At 44.1% G+C, this 24,525-nt stretch overlaps 1 protein-coding gene across 1 annotated transcript in view; it reads right to left on the reverse strand.

The window, feature by feature from the left end:
- cdk14 (cyclin dependent kinase 14) overlaps positions 1 to 24,525 on the reverse strand; it is a gene marked incomplete at both ends in the record, with an annotated part of 130,183 nt that overhangs the window by 99,145 nt on the left and 6,513 nt on the right. Inside the window, 2 exons of the mRNA XM_083661173.1 lie at positions 997 to 1,076; positions 2,739 to 2,833. Of these exons, the coding sequence (XP_083517299.1) occupies positions 997 to 1,076; positions 2,739 to 2,833 (175 nt within the window). The remainder of the gene's footprint in view (positions 1 to 996; positions 1,077 to 2,738; positions 2,834 to 24,525) is intronic.

Raw genomic sequence — 24,525 nt, forward strand, 5'->3', positions numbered from 1 at the left:
TCAGCTGTCAGCCTGTCAATCAGCCTGTCAATGTGGTTTGTTGCCACACAATAAACCAGCGGTTTGTTCCAAGCCAGAGTGATCCTTGACTCACTCTCACACGGCAGCCAATCAGCGTTGAACAGCGAGCGACTGATGCCAGCGTAATTTCGCTCGAGTTGGGATATTTCATCTCAGGCAACGAGCGTATTTTCTCCCTATCGCTCTGTCTCTGTCGCTCGGACGCCCAGCGATTTTTCTCCCGGGCGAATATACGCTCAATCGCTCGTTTGCATTGACTTTGTATGTAAACTCGATGCCAGCGAAAAACTTTAATAGGTCGGCGTGAACGCAGCTTTACGAGTATATAAGCACCTTATATGGATGGTAGCACCACATTATGATAACTGTTGATGTATGTATGGGTTTTTTTTCCGTTACTGTGTCTGAGCTGGTTAATTGTTGTTCATATATATTGTTAACATTGAAAATAAAATATAAAAAGAAAAAGTAAGTTGTCACTTGTACCCTTGGTCTAGTACAGTGCGTCCCAAACATTTCTGGCTTCAGTACCCCCTTTCCCTGATTTCTGAATCAAAGTACCCCCTTTACCTGACTACAACATTTTGCTTCAGAAAACTGCAAGAGAAAACTATAGCATATATGAATGATAACTCACCTTTTGAAGAATATAACATTACAAAATAAGAAATCGAGTGAAAAAGTTGCAATTAGTGCCTCCTGAGCAGATTTATTTTAACGTTTCTTTTATTTTCACGATTTATTATATTTTCTCCATTTTACCCTTTCTCTCAAGTACCCCCTGTAGTACCTCAATGTACCCCTAGGGGTACGCATACCCCAGTTTGGGAACCATGGGTCTAGTAGACCAAGGATCGCCAGTCGCCAGTGATACACAATGGTAAAATATGGGTCCCCATTTTTCTATCTTAAAAAAAAAGTCTGTCAAGAGAGTTTCAAAAGTATCGAGAGACGAAGCATAAAACGGGGGTTTACCTTCCCTTATGGCTGTGAAGGGAGTTCCCTCCTCCTCCTGCAGGCGGATCACCTTCAGAGCCACCAGCTTCCCGTTCACCCTGCAGCAAACCAAGTATTAGAATCTGGAGGCTTCACAACATGCAAACAGAATCAATTAAAACTGGTGAAGATGGAGCGCGAAGCTCACCGATCAAGTGTATTGAGAGCCAAAGTGGAACGTCACTTCCTGCTTCAGCACTGTACCAGAGATTTGCATCCGCCATTTATTTTCCCATCGGCATTTCGTAAAATGCTTATAAAAATAGTTTTACTGGTTCAAACCAAACAGTACAGATATATTTAGGAACAGGAGAGATCGCATAACATTTCACTTGGGCCAAAACCTAAAAAAATGCGGGTTTGAAGAAAATGTTTTTTCTACAGTAGGTTTTTTTTAGTTTCGGTCCGAGTGAAATGTTCTATGGTATCTCCCTATTATAGCGTTAGCTGAACGCTTGGTTTGAACCAGTAAAACTATTTTTATATGCATTTTACGAAATGTCTATGGGAAAATAAATGGCGGATGAAAATCTCTGGTACAGTGCTGAAGCAGGAAGAAGTACGATCACTTTGCCTCTCTATTCATAGCTTTCAAGGGGCGTTACGTGCTGCCGGGAACGCCCACCTGGCGGTCAAAAAAAAAAACTTGTTCATTCCGTTGCCCGCCGAGTCGACTAGTTTCTCACGCTGTTTGTTCAGCCAAAGTGCCGGATAGCCTACCTGTTGTGCTATCGGTTGCACTAAACCGACGAGGAGACTTGTGCTTTTACAGAATCCCGTCGGAGAAAGAAAGGAGAAGGTTGTGGATTTGTGCGACGTGGTTCAGTCGCTGGGGAGGGCAAAAAAAAATGCTTTTTTTCTACCATCAAAGTACACACGTCTTTGCTCTTTGCGGCCAACATTTCATCAAAGGTAAGCTCAAGTAACGTTAACGGGGTATTAATCATTATTGTAACGTTACTTGAGCTTACCTTTGATGAAATGTTGGCCGCAAAGAGCAAAGACGTGTGTACTTTGATGGTAGAAAAAAAAGCAATTTTTTTTGCCCTCCCCAGCGACTGAACCACGTCGCACAAATCCACAACCTCCTCCTTTCTTTCTCTGACGGGATTCTGTAAGCCAGGCCACACAAGCCAGGCGTGTCTCCTCGTCGGTTTAGTGCAACCGATAGCACAACAGGTAGGCTATCCGGCATTTTGGCTGAACAAACACAGCGTGAGAAAGTCGACTCGGCGGGCAACGGAATGAACAAGTTTTTTTTTTGACCGCCAGGTGGGCGTTCCCAGCAGCACGTAACGCCCCTTGAAAGCTATGAATAGGATGAGAAACACAAAATAAAATAATAACGGAGAAGAACAGAGACTGTATAATAATTGCTATGCTTTTACAGCGTGTGAACTTTGGAGATTTTAATTAGCAAAGCCTGGGAAAGTGGCTATAGGATAAAGCACAAAAACACTGCAACATAACTTCACTAAAGCATTAAACAAACCCATTACATAGTAATTTAATCAAGCAAATTACATTTCATGCTTGGGATGTGCAGCCGTTCTATTTGAGAGATATGAGGGGAAAATATACATTAAAGTGCAACCCTGTAACTGTTATTGCGATTCCATTAACCTACAGGATATGATTCAGTTACAGTAGTGCTTTATAATTAAAAGCAATATTCCATGCATTTATGAGTGGCTCTTATGAACTCTACAGACACGACTCACTTGCTTTTGCCTTTGTAAACTGTGGCATAGGAACCTTCTCCCAGCTTCTCCAGCTTCTCATACGAGTCTGCTTTGCCAAACTTGGGGCTTGTTGGCTGCGGGAAAAGAAAGCAAAAAGGAGAGAGATACCGTATGAATGAAGACATACAAGGAGGTTTGGGGAAATACATATAAAGGTTCACTGCATTCAATAATACTACTACAGAAAAGAGCTATAAGGATAATTAATAATGCTGGATATAGAGATCACACTAATATACTATTTTTTAAATTCAAACATTTTGAAATTTGTGGATATAATAGAGTTTAAGACTGCACAAATTATGTATAAGGCTAGAAATAAGCAGCTGCCAGGAAACATTCAAAAAATGTTCTCTGACAGAGAGGGGGGAGACACATTTCAAAACACAAGGCTCACGGTCAAGATTAAAGTGCTTCTGTATCACAATATATAGTGTGAAGCTATGGAACAGTATGAATGTGGATCTCAAGCAATGTCCAAGCATAAACCATTAAAAAAGGGTATAAACAACAGATTTTCAAAGGGTACAGGGACGAAGCAGGACAGTAACGGATATACAATTGGTGACAGAGTTATGTGTAATGCTTTTTTTGTTTTGTTTCATTAATTTATCTATGGTGTAAAACTTGGTGTCTAGACCAAGTTGAGATATTATTAACTTAAGTTTGACAAATGATGAAGACTAGATAAGTGTTTACTTCTTCCTACTCCTTTTTGGACACATTGTACATTGAGTGTTGCCCTTGGGGCTGAATTATTTTATGTTATTTTATGTATGGGAAAGCAAACATATATATGATATTTGTTTGATTTGTTTTGTATTTGTTTGTGACTTTTTGTTTTTAACATGTTCAAAATAAAGTATTCACTGATTCATTCATACAAACAGAAGACATAGGAAAGGGCTTGGAGAGATATTAGTATCTGTATACTCCCCGCAGAATCATCTGGGAGGTGTAATGTCAGGGAATGCCGGAATGACAATTGCAATCAAACAGGTTTCTATGTCTCTACAGTCGACGGAGAATGACTGCGTAACAGCTGTTGGGTGACTCGGCATTCTTTCAAAGGCTGGGCCTATCCAATTGGCAGCCCGCGGGCCACATCCGGCCCAGAAGCAACCTGCACCAGAGCCAGCTGGGTCACCGAGGTCCAGAAGCAACCTGCACCAGAGCCAGCTGGGTCACCGAGGTCCAGAAGCAACCTGCACCAGAGCCAGCTGGGTCACCGAGGTCCAGAAGCAACCTGCACCAGAGCCAGCTGGGTCACCGAGGTCCAGACCTGGGTAATTACGGCACGTGTCGTCCGTGTTTGATGAGCTCTCCTGAGCTCCACTGTTAAGCTAGAGCCGAGGTAGAGCTGCCACCCGCGATATTGACTCTTTCCACAGCGCACAAATTGCATGGCGGCCCTAAAGCACAGGTTCTGCTATTTGATCAAAATAGACATCCAAACAAATGCGAAGGTATCAGCCACATGTTATGCTAGCTAGCTGGTAGGTGGGCGTAACATAGCTCCAAAGTTGCTTACGTTTCTGACAAAGGTGGGTGTGTGTGTGTGTGTGTGTGTGTGTGTGTGTGTGTGTGTGTGTGTGCGCGTGTGTGTGTGTGTGCATGTGTGTGCGTTAGGGGTGCACCGATCACGTTTTTTGCCACCGATCACGATTGCCGATCGCCTATGGGAAATATCTGCCCAACCGATCATCCACCGATCACCGATTACCGATCACTGATATATAAACTCCTCAAAGAAAGTTTGGAAACTTTATTGTAGGTCGATTATCTCTCCCCTTTAATAATACCAATTGGCATTGTATTTTATATCGTTGGAAAGCCTGATTAGTGATGGTGCTTTTTTGTATAAAAAAATAAAATAATAATAATATAAAAAAAATGGCCGATCGCCGATCGCATATTTGAGGTCAAAATCGGCCGATACAGATTGCTTGGCGATCGATCGGTGCACCCCTAGTGTGCGTGTGTGTGTACGTGCGAGTGTACTGGTACAGAGATAGATTATTTGTGTGTGCTGGTAGAGAGATAGATTGATAGTTCTTTTTAATAGGCTGCTGAAAATGTCGGGCCCATTTCCATGTCCCAGTTTTCAAATCTGGACCAATTGAATTTGTAATTGAATAGCCCTGGCCTGCTCTATGTGGTATCACATGTCATCAGGAGGGACAAAAACATGCTGGATCATATTATGTGATGGGGCAGTAAGAGGAGAGCTGGAGGAAGAACTCCCACTGATGTGTTTCAAGCTTCAAGCTCGGACGCCTTTCACTATCCGGCCTGAGCACGGTTACTTTAAACCAGGCTCATCAATGAATTAATGCAAGCCGCTAAACACCACAGCACAGAGAGACAGTGGGCCTTCCTTTATTCAAATGGCTACTGTACATTTTCTATTAGGGCTGGGCGATATGGAAGACATTTTACATACATACATATATATGTATATGTATGTATGTATGTATGTATGTATGTATGTATATATATATATATATATATATATATATATATATATATATATATATACATACTGTATATATATACAACAGGTAGTTCCGGCCGGGCAATTTGATTGGACAAGAGGGATCCTACGAGTGCCGTTATTTCATGATAACACACTGGCGCTTCACTGTGTGTAGATCACTCCACTTCACAGCTGCTCTAATCAACAAAACACTTCACAGCTGTAGAGTAGACAATAGTAAAGTAGACAGCCTGCAGTTAATTAGGCTGATTAGGCTACATTTTCAGCAAAGCAGAAAGCTGAGGGGACTATTTTTGTTGGCGGAGGAATGAATACAGAAATCATATATTTTCTCAGCTTTTTGTCATTTTTTTTAATCAGCTTTGTTTAATAGAACTGCGGCCTCGTGCCTACGACCGAATCACAGCAGTGCCGATATTAGCCAACAACAGCACTCCCTCTCGTGTGATATTGCTTAAATATATATACAGTGTGTGTGTATATATATACAGTATATATATACACACACAGTATATATACAGTATATACAGTGTGTGTATGTGTGTGATACACATCTATCTATCTATCTATACTATAATGACGATAGCGTCTGTCTGTCTCTCTCTCTCTGTCTCTCTGTCCTTCGCGTATCTCGAGAACCGTTGGTCGGATCGACTTGAAACTCGACGGAGTGCAGTGCCCACGTTCGATAATGTGTGAAGATTATCCTGCTGAACACTGGTTCGCGTTTGAATAAACCCATTCAAAAATCCCATAGGCAGAAACGGTGAAGAACCCGGAAGTGTCAGCATCTATGTTTACCGGACTCATTCCTGCGGCTCTCTATTGTACTTGTCCAATCCCCCCCCTGCTGCCCCGGTCGCTGCTCCAGCCTCTGCTGATCTGGGGAGAACCGAGACGAGCACCATGCTTCCTCCGACACATGCGCAGTTGCCAGCCTCTTCTTTTCACTTGACAGCGGGGAGCTTCACCGGTAGGACGTATAGCACGGGGGAGGATCACGCTATTCCCAACAGTTCCCTTCCGCACCGAACAGGCGCCCCGAGATACGCATCATCCCATTTTTGTAGCGCAATACTGAATTTCCTCCCATCCCAAGTAATATCAAGTGTGATATTAAAGCAAATCTATGTTCAAATGACATTCCCTAAATCATGGCAGAGCATGTCATTTTGTCAGACATTCCACTTGATTACTTCACTTCATGTATGCCTGGTAGGGGTGGGGGAAAAAATCGATTCCCCTAAGTATAGCGATTTTTAATGTCACGATTTCTTGAATCGATCTTTTATTCCAGAATCGATAATCGCAAAAAAAAAAAAAAACTCACTGAACAGCAGGCCAGGCGCCGCCTACTGGTTTACTAGTGGTTTTATTACTTTAATAGTTAGTCTGAAGTAATAATTACACTTCAGGGTTAACGTGGGTGCATCTCATTGTAAAATTGGACTTCAAACGGCCCAAATCTGGCTTCAAACGGCCCAAATTGGGCTTCAAACGGCCCAAATTTCACGCGCGTCGGCCCATATCGGCCTGGCCTGCTTGGTATCCAATGCCCGGCCTGAATTATGATCCCAGTCCGCCCCTGTTTTTAACTATATCGCCCAGCCCTACTCATGATATATAATATACAGTCTCTAGTGTATGATTCAACTTTTCCCATGTTCTAATCTAGTGTAAAAAAGCAAACAAACTGAAAAAAGAAAAGAAAAAAATAAACAAAAATCGCAATAAATCGTAATATCGAATCGCAATAATCGTAGAATCGCAATACTTAACACGTTCACTGCCAATGACGTGTTTTTACGTCAAACAAAATCCAACCGTTCACTGCCAATTTTGTTTTTTTGACGGTGGGATGTGCATCTAACCCTTTTACATCTCTTATATAAGTATTGGACGTGTACAACGTGTACAACCCATTCCACCGACCCACTAAGTGGCGACAGTGCTTTCCTGACTAGAGGAAGGCAAGCAAAAAGCAGTGTGACGAAGCCATTCTCATGAAAATGGATTGGCGAAAACGCTTTCGTTTTCGCGCTGATTGCTGGCTGTGCGGGATTGCAAATTTGCATAATAGATTACGGGTGGAACACACTTTGAAACACGCAGCATAAATATGACCAGAATCGCAAAAGCTTCATCAAAGCTCTCAACCAAAACTCCAAGAAGCGAGCGAGTCCATCCAGACTTCCTCAAAGAGCGGCCGCGCAGACAGGCACAGCAGCAGCAAAGCAATGAGACTGGTGACGCGAGGTTACAGCAGCAGCAACGAGCTTGTGACATGCCCGCTGCAGCCAAGAAGACACACACGGAGGGAGGAGTTGGAAGCAGAGGGGGGTTTCCTGCTGTTATGGAGGAAATTACTGTTCAAAACTATTGTTTAGATGTCTGACGTCTTACTGATGCCAAAAATGAATGGTTAAAGTGACTGTTCTATCGAATTTCACAAAAAGACGTTTATCTCAGAATAATTTTTCTGACGCTGAAACCATGCTGTATTCAACTGCTAATGCTTACATAACTACTAACTCTACAAACTAACTCTTTTAGACAGAGAAAGCACACATTCTATTAGTTCTTTTGAGATATTGTGTGTTCACAAAATCTTAGCAGAAAAGAATCCTCGGGTCTTGAAAGATGAGCCAGAATCCTCAAAAAAACCCTCTGGCAGAACCTACCTACAGTAAAAAAAAAACGGCTGGCAGTGAATGTGTTAAGAATCGCAATATAAATCGAATCGGCACCCAAGAATCGTGATAGTATCGAATCGGGAGATAAGTGAATCGCCACAGCCCTAACGTTAACGTAACACTAGTTTTAACTTTGCCAGCTCCTCAGAGCAACCCTCATGACAATCGAGATAACGGCTAATTTACACTAACTTCCTAGTAGCGCAAATGTAACGTTACTGTGACTGACGGCTGCAACGCTATGTCAACGCAAACCATAATGACGCTGATAGAAAGACAGGTGGAATTTTAATTTTTAATACAATCGTAAATGTGTATACTAACATTATTTTGGTACGCTTTTGGAACATTGTTTGGTAGCACTAAGTTAATAGCAGATGACCCTGAACGATAGCAGCTCTGCCTACAGTTAGTTCTCCGTAGTAAACATTTGTTTTTGTTTTTTTACTGCTCTTACTTTGGTCTTATTTCTCTTACCTCTTAATCCTATTTTTAATGGTTTATTATTTTATCTAATTAACCTCGCATCACCAGGCATGTTACCACACAAAGCTGCTTCTATCCCCACCCAGCTGCAGAGCTGTGGTTTCAGGGGAGCGCTCGTTTAATGTTGAGTCAGGCAGGGCAAAATTCAACCCAGATGTATTCATATTGAACGTGTCCAAATTGAATAAAAACAGGACACTGCACTCCGACCCCAAGTGGGGTTACCTGGAATTTAAATGGGGTCGCCTGATTATTATATAATTTTGAGAAAAAAGTCAGAATTCTGAGATTAACGTCAGAATTCTCAGAAATCTGAGAAAGAAATTCAGCTATACTGATACATGTGACATCACTGATGATGTCACTGATGATATTACCGATGTACCGGAATTTGAATGTCTGGGGTCCCTAGAGTTTTGTGACATCAAAGTGAGGTCACAAGCCAAAAACGTTTGGGAACACCCGTATAGAGCAACATTAGGGGTGTGCCGATTAATCGTATAATCGATGCATCGCGATTAGTCACGTGACAATTAAAATCGATTCACAATGTTCGATTATCGATTTGCAAAAAATTGCATTTTTTTTTTTTTTTTTTGCAATTATTTTTTTGCTTTATTTGCAAAAAATACGGTATTTCGGCCGGAAAGCAGTTCCTTAACTGTAAAACGAGACCGTATCTCAGTATCATGTGTAATGTTGCTGCAACATTACACATGATACTGAGATACGAGTGTAATGGAAAATTATCGATCAAGTGCTTATTGATTGATTGACTTGATCGATAATTTTCCATTACACGAGGTCACCCTCTGCATGGGTCTTTTAACCCATTTATACCTGATGCAGCATTTGTGTGTGTATCCCTTTAAGACCGCGTTAACGTGGTTCGCGGTCTTAAAGGGATACACACACAAATGACTATGAGGGATATACACGCAAATGCTGCATCAGGTATCAATGGGTTAAAAGCCTGAGGAGTACTTTTAGCGGTTGTTTTTTACTGCCAAGTTGCAGTACTGAGCATTTTAGGAGGTCCTTCATCCCCACTGCCATAAGGGATTTCAACATGACAGTTGTGAGTTGCTTATTCTACAAAACGCTTATTGTAGAAAGTGCTGGAGTGCGCTCAGGCTTGTGTGACTCTGAAAACTAATTGCGTACGTGATCTTGATGTTTTTATACTGTACAGTTGGTGGCTGTCCCCTCTGGGTTTTTTTTGTGTGTATTCTATTTCCTGTTTGTCACTGTTGTAAACTGCATGTTCTGCGCGCTGGTGATATTATGAATTTCCCCTTCGGGATCAATAAAGTATATCAAGCAATCGATCAATAAAAGTATCATTTTCAGCACCAGTATCGGAAACGTATGAAACGATTCCCATCCCTACACATGTATCGGAGGAAGCATACATAGCTAGTCTACAACTCTCCGCAGATCGGCAGAGGGGGTGGAGTAAGGTTAGGACTGCCTAAATCCCATTTGCGCCGTGCACAAATGACTTGGCACGGCTCCAATTTGCGCCTGCGCCCCTAAATCATTACAATATGCTCCCGTGCGGTGGGGATGCGTTTGGCGGCGGGGGTGCAAAACTCGGCATAACACCTGGAACGCAAATTGGCACTTGCGCGGGGCGGACTGCTATCGTGCCTGCTGAAGAGGCAGTATGTAATCCACACTGCCTTTTACGATCGCTCTTCCGCTGAGAGAAATAATAAAGAACTAATGTTAATTGCACTTTCCCCATTGTCGTTATGGAAACCAGACAAGACAGCGTCTCCAGTCTTACACGTTGACTCTGCGGCTGAATTTTGAATGTTTATGTTGTGCAGTCTGTAGCTTCAAACAATGCAGTATGCATACTTGAAACATGTCGGTTGTGTAGAGAGGGGGCAAAGTAGCCTACTGCAAATCTCTCCTCTTGCGTCCGCCTAGTTACTATTAGGGATGTCGAAAAGCATAATTTTTCTTGACCGACAACCGACCCTCATTAGCCGACAACTGTCGGTTAACCGAGAAGATTAAAATGCGCATTTTGACTGTCTGTGCCCCATTAAACCATTACCACAACAAATGCTTGATTTTTTTCATGATAAAGCGTTTATTTTTACATCTACAAGCAGAAAAAAACACATTAACAAAACGAGAAGACAAGTTGAATCCTCCAGCCATCTGAACAAAAACATTCGAGAGGTGGTGGAGAGGGGGAGGAGAGTGGGGGGAGAGGAGGGGGGGGTGGCGGAGAGGGGGAGGGGGGTGGTGGGGGGGAGAGGTGGCGGGGAGGGGGAGGAGCGAGGTGGGTGGGAGATGTGGTGGGTTGGGGGGTGGGCGCTCTGGCAGAGGGGTCAAACCTGGCGTAGAACGCGTTGAGTTCGTCCGGCAGGGTGGGTGACGCGTCTGGGTTTTGCTGTTGTTTTTCCCCTTTGAAGTCTGTGGCAGCGTGGAGTCCTCTCCACAGGTGTCTGGGGTTGTTGGAGTCCAGTTTCGCCTCCAGCTGCCTGCGGTATTCTCTCCGCGTTTTTTTGATTGTGGCTCGGAGGGCGTATCTCGTCTGCTTGTATTGTTCTGGCATCCCGGACTTGAAGGCGGTGGTCCGGGCGTGAAGTGCAGCCCGGACATCACAGTTGATCCAGGGTTTCTGGTTTGGCATTGTTTTAACTGTTTTTGTTGGGACTATATCCTCGGTGCATTTTTTTATGAAACATGACACCGTTTCAGCATATTCTTCCAGGCATCCTGTGTTGAATTTCCCCCATATCACTTGGTCGAAACAGTCTCTCAGGATGTCATTAGTCTCTTAGAACAGACGTGTTGGCTCCCTCAATTTTCAAATGCTTCCGCCATACCGTCTGTACTTCGTGAGGGAGAATCATGCACCAACCGGAATGGGAAGTTGAAAGGCGGGTCTTCCGCTCATTAGTCCAATCAGAATCCAATATGCCGGCAGAAAGGCGGGTCTTCCGCTCATTAGTCCAATCGGAATCCAATATGCCGCATTCGCGTGTCGTGATTGGTCGGATTCCGTAGAACTTCCTTCCAGTCTGAAGGTTTTTTTCCCAACTTCCTTGTGCACGTTCTGGGGGTGTAACGTACAGACTGTATATAGCTGCATTCGCGGGATGTAGATGATACAGTCTGTTTTAAGAGACTAGGATGTCATCTGATTGGTCTGACCAGCGTTGGGCGGTTCGGTAGGCTGGGGGGTGTCGTTTGAGCTTTTGTTTGTGTCTTGGGACAAGCCAGATAGAGGCGTGGTCCGATTTGCCAAATGGGGGGCGGGGTGTTGCTTTGTAGCAGCTACGGATGTTTGTGTAGCACTGATCCAATGTGTTTTTTCCCCGTGTGTTGAAATGTATGTTCTGGTGGAGGGTGGGCATTCTTTTTTTCAGGTTTGCTCCGTTAAAAGTCCCCTGCCACTATCAGCGCCGTTTCTGGCTGTCTTGCCTTCTGTGCGCTGATCGCGTGGTCCAATTCTCTGAGAGCGTTATTTGTGTGTGCTTGTGGTGGGATATACACAGTTGTGAGGGTGACTGTGGTAAATTCCCTTGGACTGTAGTGAGGTACGCACTGACTGAAGCATGACATACTCCAGGTCTGCTGAGCAATACGTCCCGATATTAGTGTTGTTGGTACTCCAGAGTCCAGTTCTTATTAATCATCAAACAAACACCGCCTCCTCTCGTCTTACCGGAACATTTTGCATCTCAGTCTCCCCTGTGCAGGCTGAATCCAGGTATTGTGATGGCGTGGTCTGCTGTCTCAGGTGAGAGCCAGGTTTCAGTCAGACACATATAACGTTGCAGCTCGCTATGTCCTTTTGAAATTGTGCTCGTGCTCTTAGTTGGCACATTTTGTTTTCTAGAGACTGCACGTTAGCCAGAAGAACGCTCGGCAAAGGTGGTCTGTTTGCGCGTCTCCTTAGGCGGGCGTTTAATCCTCCTCGCCTCCCTCTTCTCCGTTGCTGTTGTTTGAGTTCAGGGAATTTGGTGAGGTCCGGGGCCAACCAGTCCTGGTTGGGGGGATTTCGTGCATTTGTTGTTTGTGTTCCTGTTATTTTGTATTGCGTCTTTCTTTTTTGTGTGTACCACCACCAACTGTGAATATCATTTCCTCTCTGAGAATATCTTCTGTCTGTGTCCATCCATCCATCCATCCATCCATCCATCCATCCATCATCAATCCAGAGTGAACATGTTTCTCCTACCTGACTGCTGGTGTCTCAGTTCACTTTCATGTTTTTTCTTTTGTTTCATTGATCAATCCGCTTCATCTTTCAGCAGTGCAGTCAACAAACTTGACTTGTACTGTATCTACATTGAGGCACGCTAAACACATTTGGGGAGGCGGGTGGGTAACGGCAGCCCAAAGAGTGTTGAAGACAAGAAGAGTTGACAACATTTTGCTTTTTACCAGCGCCGCTTTGGCCAACGGGACAACAGCACAGAAGCATGACAGCCAATCAGAGGTGTCTCCCTCCAGGGCAAAATGGCAGGTTTGCTGTGCGCTGGTGTTGCAATGGATTAGGTGTCACTTCTGATCAATGCAAGTTATTTCGCGCAATTTGGAGGCCTTAGGCTAGCTGCATAGTGAGCGTATAGGGCAGACTGGCTCTGCTGCGGAGTCCAATAACGGCTTGACTTCGACGCCTTCAAAGCCGATGACTTCATCACCAATTACATCGCTCGAGTGACATCACTGATGACATCTCAATTGCTCCGTGCGTAAGTGATTGTTGACGGACACTGATGATGTCATAGACAATTAGACATTGTCAGTGATGTCATATATCACATGTCACATAATGTATAGGCATTGCAACATCAGTGACTAAACGGTGACATCATGGGCGATAACGATTTATGACATCGAAACCCTCCACCACCGGCCTATCATATTACGTATGACATCATCAGTGGGTATGGCATCAACAGCGTTTGGATGCGTTGCCACGCACATAGGCAAGTATTTGTGATGTCAACATCGGCGTTAGTGGGATGGCTGGATCGGCAGTCATCCCACTTCTCCAGTCTGTCCAGCCTGAGATGCAAAAACACGATTTCAGACGGACAAGCCCGTCTTTATTGTCACACGGTTACACATCAACACATGCATGCGGCCACAAACACACTCATGCTGACGGTGGCCGGTGAAATTTGTCCTCTGCATTTAACCCATCCTGGCTTGTCCTTTCCTCCGAGGGGCAGGCCAGGAGCAGTGGTCGCTTTCTCGTACAGCGCCCGGGGACCAACTTCGGATGTTGTCGTCACTGGTCGGATGACGATCTGATCTTCTGCATGTTTTTAATGGAAACATGCGTTTGGATGCGTTTGGATGCGTGGCAACGCATCCAAACGCTGTTGATGCCATACCCACTGATGCAGAAGCTGATCTTAGGTTCATCTGCCATGGAGATGCGTAAGGACATCCTGCAGGATGGTCCTCAATGCTAGGTCTTCTTCAGACCTGTGTCCCCAGTAGACCTAGGGCTTGTGCAGCTGCTGGAAGAAGCATGGGACAATTGGACCTCTCACACAGGATGGCATAGGTCTCTTGAGTATGGTTCCCATCGCTGCTCATCATGTTGATTGAGATCAATTGCATACCGTTATAATGGCATTCTGACTGGTTCTATGAATACTTGCCGCCAAGTACGATAAGTTTGGATCCCCAAACTTAGCTGCTTAGGGCCCTCAGATGTACAGGACCGCTGCAAGCATGGCCAGACAAGCAACCAGAACCAGAAAGCTACTTGTCTCATTTGGAGAGGATGAAACAGGTGCTGCTGGTGGTTGTGTTGCTGCTGCTTGTTTTGTCTGATTTGGAGAGGATGAAACAGGTGGTGCTGCTGTTGATCCTGCTGGTGTTGTCTTTTTTGGAGAGGATGAAACAGTTGGTGCTGCTGTTGATCCTGCTGGTGTTGTCTTTTTTGGAGAGGATGAAACAGGTGCTGGTGCTGCTGATCCTGCTGGTGTTGTCTTTTTTGGAGAGGATGAAACAGGTGCTGGTGCTGGTGGTAGTGCTTGGTCTCCTGCTGTTTCGTCTACTTGTCCTACTGGTCCTGTTCCGTCTCCTGCTCCATTCTGTGCTTCAGTCACTTTGACAAGCGGACTGAAGAGGAGCATTAAAATGATCATCTTGTTCAGCTTACTGTATGCTGGTAGGTCCTGCTTTGCCATTGTCTACCTTTGACAGAGTACCCAACCTGCCATCACTTATATAGCCTCAGCCGGGAAGGGGTTATGACAGCACTGATGATGTCATCAGTGAATGAAGTCATCAGTGATGTCATCATGGGCTACACAAGAAGAGTGTATGACTGAGTGAATCCCAACCGGTACACAGCAGTCGGCTGACTGAATTAATTTGAAGCCCGCAGGAGAGAGAGGGAGGAGACCTCTCTCTAATACATTTGTATTATCCCTGCCGCACTATTACCTCTATGCCCGTTATAATTTGGCGCACATGGGGTAGGTGTGCCCCATGCATGCCAAACCAGGCGTGTCTCCACAAAATGCTTGCTTTCTGCTGTCGTCAGAATGCCGCAAATTCTTTGCGTGCACGCAGTTTTAAGAGCACCTAATAGCAGCTCTTAACCAGCTCTTAGCACAGAAATACCCCGTTGCACTTGGTGCACCAGTATTCTGTGAAGGGGAATTCCTTTTGGATAGATCATTAACGCACGGAGGTGCCAAACGCCAGGACATCAATTATGCTGCTAAAATTGGGTGGTGCCGACAGACCGCAGTGCCGACAGTCCGCAATGCCGATAGCCCACAAGCAGAACCAGCCGAGCGAGGCGGTGTGCAGCGTGTCGGGGGACCGGCTGCCTCTCCCAGCCCCCACGCCTCAACCTAACCTCTCCCACCCCCCATGCCTAAACCTAACCTCCCCCAGACCCTAACCCTCAATCTAACCTCTCCCACCCCCCACGCCTAAACCTAACCTCCCCCAGACCCTAACACTAAACCTAACCTCTCCCACCCCCCACGCCTAAACCTAATGTTGGCATTGCGGGCTGTCGGCACTGCGGGTGGTCGGCACTGCGGGTGGTCGGCACAGCGGGTGGACGCCAATTGGGTGACGGCAGATAATCCAGTGAGGCAATCAACTATAATTCACTGAGAAACTTTGATCACATCACAAAGAGGGGTTAATGGCAAATTAATTCAGAGAACCTGGACATAACTTGCAATATTCACCTTCTCCTATCCCAAAACCCGGAGGAGGGTCGTTGTCGACAAGCTCTCTCCATCTCTCTCTGTCCTCGGCAGCTCTCACTGTTTCACAGAGTTTTAATTGAGTCCACTCTTGGATGTTCTCCTCCCATCTTTTCTTTTGTCTCCATTTCCTGCCTCCTTGTACAGTGCCTTGCAGGATGCTCTTTGCAAGGCCTGATGATCTGCAATATTATTGCCAATCAAATGTCCCTGTTTCCCCGTTGCAAACACGTTTCTATTTCCCAGTCAACAAAAGAACCCCAATTGCATCAAATCACAGATGTTTATAACAGGTATAGGATGTGATGGTGTTATTGTGAGATAGACCTATCCAAATTCTGCATGGAGAGAATTACAGCATATTGCATCATGCCTCGCACATACATGTGAATAACGATTGCCTGGTATAATACATTTAGACAACCACGGAATTAGTTCTCACAATATCCTAATACGAGCCCATTTAACACGTTCACTGCCAATGACGAGTTATCTCGGCTTAAATTTTTTTTTTTTTTTTTTGACGGTGGGACGTGGATCAACGCTCCCCACGTCTCCTATAAAAATATTGGAGTCAGCGAACGTGTACAGCCCATTCCACGGACCCACTAAGTGGCGACAGTGCTCTCCACACTAGGAAAAGCAGAGCCAAAACTGTAGGGTAACGCGCGAGGAAACCATTCTCTACTAGAGATGCAGCGGTATGATTTTTTGACGGTATGATAACCTTGGAGAAAATTACCACGGTTTCACGGTATCACGGTATTGCGGACCTTTACCATAGAATACCATATTCTTGTCAAATATGGCACAAAAAAAACATACAATTTTTTACCATGAACAAAATGATAGTTGAATGGGGACCATGATGACAAAAATATCTTTGGCAATGAAGTATGCCACAGCATCATTTAATTATTTGGCATGTTTGGATTTGGGTGCATAGGCAAATGCATGTTCAATTGTTGGCTGGTCTCTGCAGCTGTTGATGTGGATACCCCTCCGCTGGTGCCAGTACTACTGCTAGCCTAAAAAAAGAAAAAATACATGTTAATGTAACCTACATCTGTAATGACAGTTAACTGTTGCGAATGTGTGTGTGCTTGGATATATAACAGTACTATTCTTACTTATCATAAATGATGATTTATTTAATCTAATTTTATGTAAAACTAAAACACATAATATCAAATAGATGCTTATCTTTTGTAAAAATGGGATGGACACTGACTGCACTGGACACAAATGATTGTTTCACGTTGATGGCGCAAACGGCCCACTCACACACACCCCTCTCCCTCTGTCTCACACATCAGCCTCTGCCCCTGTGCTGAGCGCTTGTCTTTTCCCCCTCTCTCTCTCTCACACACACACACACACACACACACTGTTTGTGCCTCAATTCACTGGCAGGTTGGAGGAGTCAGTTTCTACATTATTGAACGTTACTTCTCTTTAGTGCAATATGTTTTTGATAACGAGGCGCTGGCCAGCCTGGCCTACACAAGACGTGATCACTCAGTCAAGAAGTAACGTTACGTTAACGTTAGTCAGCTGATGCTAATTAGCCATGTTAACGATAGCCTATGATGAGTCATGAGTGTTTATCTTACGTTAATGTTTATAGCTACTCCTCAAACCTGCCGGTGGAAATGGTTTAGCGTTATGTCCGATGTGATGTATGATGAAGCAAGACAACGTTAAGTACCTTGAATTTTGCAAATGAGGACGGCTGGTGTTGATGGGGCTATCATGTTTGAGGTGGGCTATCATGTTTGAGGTAGGCTATTGCCTCCTAGTGCAGCCACTCTTCGCCTGCATGTCTTCCATGTTGGCTGTCCTTCCTCCTGTAAGCCCTGGCCATCCGTTTTTCTGATAACCAAAATAGTCCCACGCTACCGATTTTGTCCTTTTTTGACTGGGGAAAAAGTTCGGGGGGTTCTTCACCTCTCTGGCAGCCATTGTCACGCGGCACGCCACTCACAACAATGATGACTCCTTGACGATGATGACGCAGCTGCGGTCTGCCAGCTACTGATTGCTCTACACACACATGCAGCAGGGGGGAGGGGCCGCGTAACTGCACTCTGTCTCTGCAAGGGACCTGGGCACTTTCTCTCAGGGAAACAGCTGATACCGTGGAGAAGGTATGACGGCAAAATTTAGTGGTTTTGATACCGTGGCTTTTTCAAACCGCGGTATACCTTCAAACCGGAAACCGCTGCATCCCTATTCTCTACTGTAAAATGGATTGGCGAAAACGCTTTCACTTTCGCGCATTATCGCGCTGGGAGCTGGCGGTGGGGGATTCCAAAAATAGACTGGGTGGAAAACACACTTTGAAACACGCAGCATAAAGCCTAGAATCGCACAAAGCTTCATCAAAGCTCTCAAACCCAAGAAACAAGTGAGCCCCATCCACACTCGCTGCCAGGGAGGGAGGCTGCTCAAACTCGCAGCAGCAGCAGCAGCAGCAGAACACTCGCTTGTGACAAACGCAGGCTGAAAGCCACCAGACACGCCCACGGAGGGAGGAGTTTGAAGGAGAGGGCGTTCAGAACTATATTGTTTAGATGTCTGATCTCTCACTGATGCCAAAAATAAATGGTTAAAGTGACTGTTCTGCCTGTTTGATTGAATTTCACAAAACTGCGATTATCTCAGCTTTCACTCTCAGACGCTGAAACCATGCTGTACTCAACGGCTAATATCTACATAACTACTAACTCTACAAACTAACTCTTTTAGACAGAGAAAGCACACATTCTATTAGTACTTTTGTGAACTTTGTGTTCACAAAGTCCAAGCAGAAAATAATCCTCGGCTCTTGTAAAATGAGCCAGAATCCTCAAAAAAAACCTCTGGCAGAACCTACCTACAGTAAAAAAAAAAAAGGCTGGCAGTGAATGTGTTAAAGATGATATATGTAATATTGAAGTATCGCCCAGCCTTTGCTTAAGCACATATGAGAGCGACGGTCCTTATAGAACACTTTCATCCCTATACATGGTGCAACTGCCCCATCAGGTACCCATGCAGGCAAAGCTTAGGGAAGAAACACAAAATATTACTCAACCAATTTGTAAAAGGGAAAATTTACAATTTAAATCAATGAAACATTCCTGCATTAATTGGTCAGACGACAGGCATCCTACTGACTAACATAACGTTCTCAAATGTTTTTCAGCCAAGGACCCCTTACAAGATAGAAAATATACCGGGGACCCCCCTCATTCTGATTTGTGATTTTGGGCTAAGCTTAATTGTTTCCACGGTAACGTGCTTGACTTTTAAATTGATAGGTTTGTTAGATTAGAATGTAATCCATGAAGCATTTTAGATTTAAAGCATGAAATATTTCCGTTGAACTATGAAGCTTTTGCAACAACAAAAAAGGTTTTATTTTTATTTTCCTGAAAACTTCCTGCGGGCCCCCTTGCAAAGTGCCACGGACCCCTGGGGGTCCCCGGACCCCCATTTGAGAACCACTGACCATACGTAATAGTCACAAAATATCGGCCAAAGCCTGCTTCATATTTAGAACCATTTCAGGAATATGACATGCAGTTTAATGTGTTTTAAAAAGAAAAAACAACCATTTACACGCATTGCTGTACACATTATGTAATAATCAAAGTGAGAATAGAGAAAGTTCAAAGGTAGATTTTCTGTTGTTGTTTCCAAGACAGAACCAGGAAATGATGTAGTAGTTATATGGAAAATCTGAAATTAGAGGAAGGAATTCAACAAATAACTACAGCATTTTACATATTCAAAGTAATGTAATCAATAATGATTTGGGTGTACCAAACTGACATCTTATTTTGCCAACAAATAGTTTGTAATTTTGCAGTATACAATATTATCATATTGACTCCACCAGACGTCAACATTTTCTACAATATAACCACTAGATCATTTCATTGTTCTTTCCAGGAAACTTCCCTAGAAATGGTGCCAAAAAAGCCCAGCCCATCCCTAGGGAAATGGCGCTAATTTGGAGAAACCCTACCACTGACACAACCCTACTGGCATGAGAAGGAGGAGCCCTCCATTCGTCTCCATCTCATTTGTGTACCATAATTACACCAAGGTATCCCAATTAATTTGACAATGACATATTGGTGCTTAAAATGCACACGTAACAATACGATACCGTTTAGTTACCCATTTATCTGCAAGCAAAGCCCAGCTGGTAATGGAGGCATACAGCAGTAGTCAATCCCAGAGGAATGACTTGGCTCTACAATCACTGCTTTCCGCCACTGGCTACACAGCGCGCACACACACATGCGCACGCACACACACATGCACGCGCACACACACAAATGCACACACACACGCAAACACACATGCGCACACGCAATGTCTAAACCAGTGGTTCTCAAATGAGTTCCAGGGGGTCCGCAGCCAAAAGGTGAGTAATTTATTTTTGCTATAATTCCATTCATAAGTAACGTAATTACTATTTTGGTCATGGGTTTTATACTAGGGATTAGGGCTGGCACGGATCAGAAAACCCACGGATCGGATCGCGTGACGGATTTTGAGCCACGGATCACGGATTTTTCAGATCAGCAAAAAAAAAAAAGAGGCTATATCAGATTTTTTCTCTCAAAATTAGATTTTCGATTTGAATTTTTAATACTATTATACTTCTCTAACCATTTGTTGCCCTGCACAGCTCAAAAAATATTTTTTTCTCATGACACAATTTATGCTTTTACTCTGAAGGCAGAGCAACCCAACTTCCTGTTTTAGGTGGCACTGCGCCTAACTTCCTGGCTGTTGCTAGGCTAGCTAACGTAGTCATTTGACACGGGTACAGACCAGACCGGGTGAGTCTGGAAACATAACGTTGATGCTACGTTAAGCTGCTCAGTGGCCCCACGTGTTGTTTTGTTGTTATGTGTCCAAGGCAACATTTCACCGTCCGGTGATAATGTGTTCATGAAACGTGTGCGCGAGCGTGTGTGTGTGTGCGTGTTGTGGCTCTCGTTATCTTTTTTTGCGCAGCCCGCAACATGCTGCTCGCATTCCTGTGCTTTTTCAGATGTGTTGAAAAAGGTTTGTTGTCTTTAGTAGCCACTAGCCACAGCCTTCAGAGAGACTTTACAGTGGCGACAAGGGATGAGGAAGCTCACTTGTGCATGCCATGATGCCTGTCTGTGTCTGGCTGCGCTGCAGGCGTTATCATACACTAACGTTAAACGTTAAATGAAGCGAGGGGGGGGGGGTCCGCGGACCACGACGTTCCGAACCGTGTGCCGAACCGTGGGGGCTGATCCGTACGGGTCACGGATTATCCGTGATCCGTGCCAGCCCTACTAGGGATGCACCAATATGAAAATGTTGGCGGATGCCGATAACCGATATTAACATTGCTGTTATGGCCGATAACCGATATTTACCGATGTCGATATGCTCTGTATAAAACCACATTTTTAAGATCATCACATTTTGTACATACTGAAAAACACATGTTCACACTGAATTTGAAAAAGTTATGCATTTCTTTATTTGCAAAGCCTTTGGAAAAGCCCATAAATCATAGATTTACTGCATTATTTCATATCAATGTGAAGAATTTGGCTGATAATGATAACCGATATTAACATTGCAACATCTGACCGATACCGATATGACCGATATGTTAAAAAATGACTAACATCGGCCGATACCGATATGATTGCCGATATATCGTGCATCCCTATTTTATACACTTTATGTAATATCTAAAAGCATCAATCTTATTATCCTATGGGGGACCGGGGGATAAGATCCTATCAAATGGGGGTCCGTGGTCTAATCTTTGTCAGTTTAGGGGTCCTTGAAGTCCTTCATGTGAAAAAATGGAGAACCAGTGGTCTAAACAAAAGACCGGTCATTGTTATCTGCATCTGTGCTAGTTTCTCTAGTTTTCCAGTTGATCTTCCCTCTGGTATGATCTTGTCATACTTTGTGGCACTGACATTTCTGAGGGCTCCTCTAAACATCTGAACTCCTCCTGGGAAAGTGTGACTGTATTCTATTGGCACTATCTGCTACTCTGTTGCGTTTAGGTACATTCATTATCAGCCCCATAAATCAAGCACTGAAGTGGCAACATGCAGGCTTTAATGAATGACTCTTTCAGCAGCCATGATAGTAATATTCAGACCTAAGGAATCGATTATTTTCTACCAACCCTGTCATGGTCAGGAAGGTAGCTAAATAACACTCCAAATTTAGGATACATTTTGGCAAGGGGAAAAAAAACATTTTCAAACGTGTCACAGCCTACGTACGGACCAGCCCCCGCGGTTCGGAACATCCATGGTCCAGAGTACAGAGGAAACAGCACTGAAGACATTCTCAGGCTCAACTAGGATTTCCACTAATGCAAGAGGACAACCGTTTGATTTAGCTTCACGGTAATGGAGAGCCAAAGTGAAACATGACTTCCTGCTTCAGCACTGTACCAGAGATTTTCATTCGCCATTTATTTTCCCATAGACATTTCCTAAAATGTTTATAAAAACAGTTTTACTTCGTCAAACCAAACGGTTCAGATATATTTAGAAAACAGGAGAGACCGCATAACATTTCACTCAGGCCAAAAGAAAATATTTTTTCTTCAAGTTTTGGTCCAAGCAAAATGTTCTATGGTCTCTCTCCCGATTCTAAATATAGCTGAAGCGTTTGGTTTGACCAAGTCAAACTATTTTTATAAGCATTTAACGAAAGGTCTATGGGAAAATAAATAGTGGAAGAAAATCTCTGGTACAGTGCTGAAGCAGGAAGTGACGTTCACTTTGTCTCTCTATGCTTTGAATAATGCTGCATTTATGTCACGTGGGAAGCTCCCCACTGTCGGGTGAAAAGAAGCGGCTGGCAACTGCACGTGTGTCGGAGGAAGCGCGGTGCTAGTCTACGGCTCTCCTCAGATCGGCAGAGGGTGGAGCAGCGACCGGGGCAGCCATTTCACACATAAGGGGGACATTCACACTCATCAGTCGGAACGCTATGAAAATCATGTCGAGAGCGCTTCCATTGTGCACAAAACACAGCGCACGGAGCGTTTTTTTTCTGCTCAGTTTTGTTTTCCCCTGCAGTCGCGTGCGGTACAGATCAGAACACGAAGACCACAAGGACGGTAGCCAGCTAGTTTTGTCTGTTTGATGTTGTTCACTGCATGTCAACATGAAAGCCAGATTATTGCCAATTCTGGCAGCAGCCAAGGTTGAAAATCCCTCGGGAGGAGAGAAGGTAGGAGGAGTGAAAAAGACGATCAGGGCGCTTTTCCTCTAATGTTCAACTTTTTTCAGCTTTAAAACACCCACAGCGCTCCTCCAAAAACAACAGACGCCACCAGCGCTGAAACGCCAGGTGAGTTCATTAAAAGAGGAGCACGTCTAGCGCATCCTTACATAGAGAATGAATTGCAGAAAGACGCTGGCAGCTCCAAAAACACTTTTGATCTGAATGTCCCCTAACACATGTGCGTGATACATTTGATTTCATGTTCTATAGCAAACCAAACAATGTCAACCACAAGCCACAAAAACTAGAGACTAGGGATGTTCATTTTGAACAATTTCCATAATCGAAAATCGGGAAAATTAACGATCGATTATCGATAGCGTAATAATAATAATAATAATATATATCTTTTTTTTTTTACTCTGGTCTGGTAATAACGTTGCGCATTCTCGGCCAGCTATAATGGCGATGCCGCTGTGTAGTAAGAATATCAGACACTAGCGCTGTGGCCAGGTAAACAAACATGTTACATGTCAGGTTAGGTTACCGTACATGATGATTGTGGGGGGCCGGCCCCCTTGCTCGGATCACACCAATTTTAGAACTTGGCCTTTATCTTGATGTCAACTACACACCTGGAAAGTTTTGTGACTGCATTTTGCATGGTTTTGACATTTTTGCGCAACATCTGTCCACAGACAGAGAGACAGACAGACATATAAACACCCGCACGCACGCACGCGCGCGCGCGCGCGCGCACGCACACACACACACACACACACACACACACACACACACACACACACACACACACACACACACACACACACACACTCAGAACCATCAATTCCATTTAGTATTTACCATCTGAAAGCTGATGAGAACAGTATTTAGTAGGAAACTCATCTCCTCCATCTGCCTAATAATCATCTGCCTGCATGTCTGTGTCCTTCGCATACAGTGTCTCGACAACGTTTCATTCATTCGACATTCGTACGATCTACTTCAAACTTGGCAGGTGTGTTTCAGACCCTGACGAGGTGCACATTTGAATTTTGTACAATTTGGACATGCACCCCATAATGTTTGAATATGGGCCAACACCTAGATGGAGTGGCAGGGCGAGTAGCATAGTGCTCCTGTAGACCCAGCTTTCAGTCTAAGTGCTTCTCCATGAAATGTTGATGAGAGAGTTGGGGGAAGGGGAGTCTGAGCGATAGGACCGCGAAACAGCCAATTTACAGGTTTTCTTAATCAGGGCTCAAACAATTCATTTACATCTCACAGTGACACTGGCAGGCAATCAGTCAAGCCCCACATCACAGTTATTAAATCTGATTTGTGTGTACAGTAATTAGCCGTTTTACATTCCAAACAGCCAACATACGCATAAAACCTGAAAGTGTCTCATTTGCATAATTTCAATAATACTGTTTGTAAAACAAGCTTTAATTCACCACGATAAAAATACATCCCGATGAATTAGTTGCAGGGTAATAAACAGAAAATGACTTGGCTGCTAAAGAAAGAACACCTGAGAATACAAATCACTTACAGCCATTCACATTAAAGTCAACCGAGTGCATGCTAGGGTCCTGATATGGGTTTTGAAGTAGGGATGTTCATCAATT

Source organism: Poromitra crassiceps (genome assembly GCF_964638095.1).
Source record: "Poromitra crassiceps genome assembly, chromosome: 26".
Taxonomy (NCBI): Eukaryota; Metazoa; Chordata; class Actinopteri; order Beryciformes; family Melamphaidae; genus Poromitra; species Poromitra crassiceps.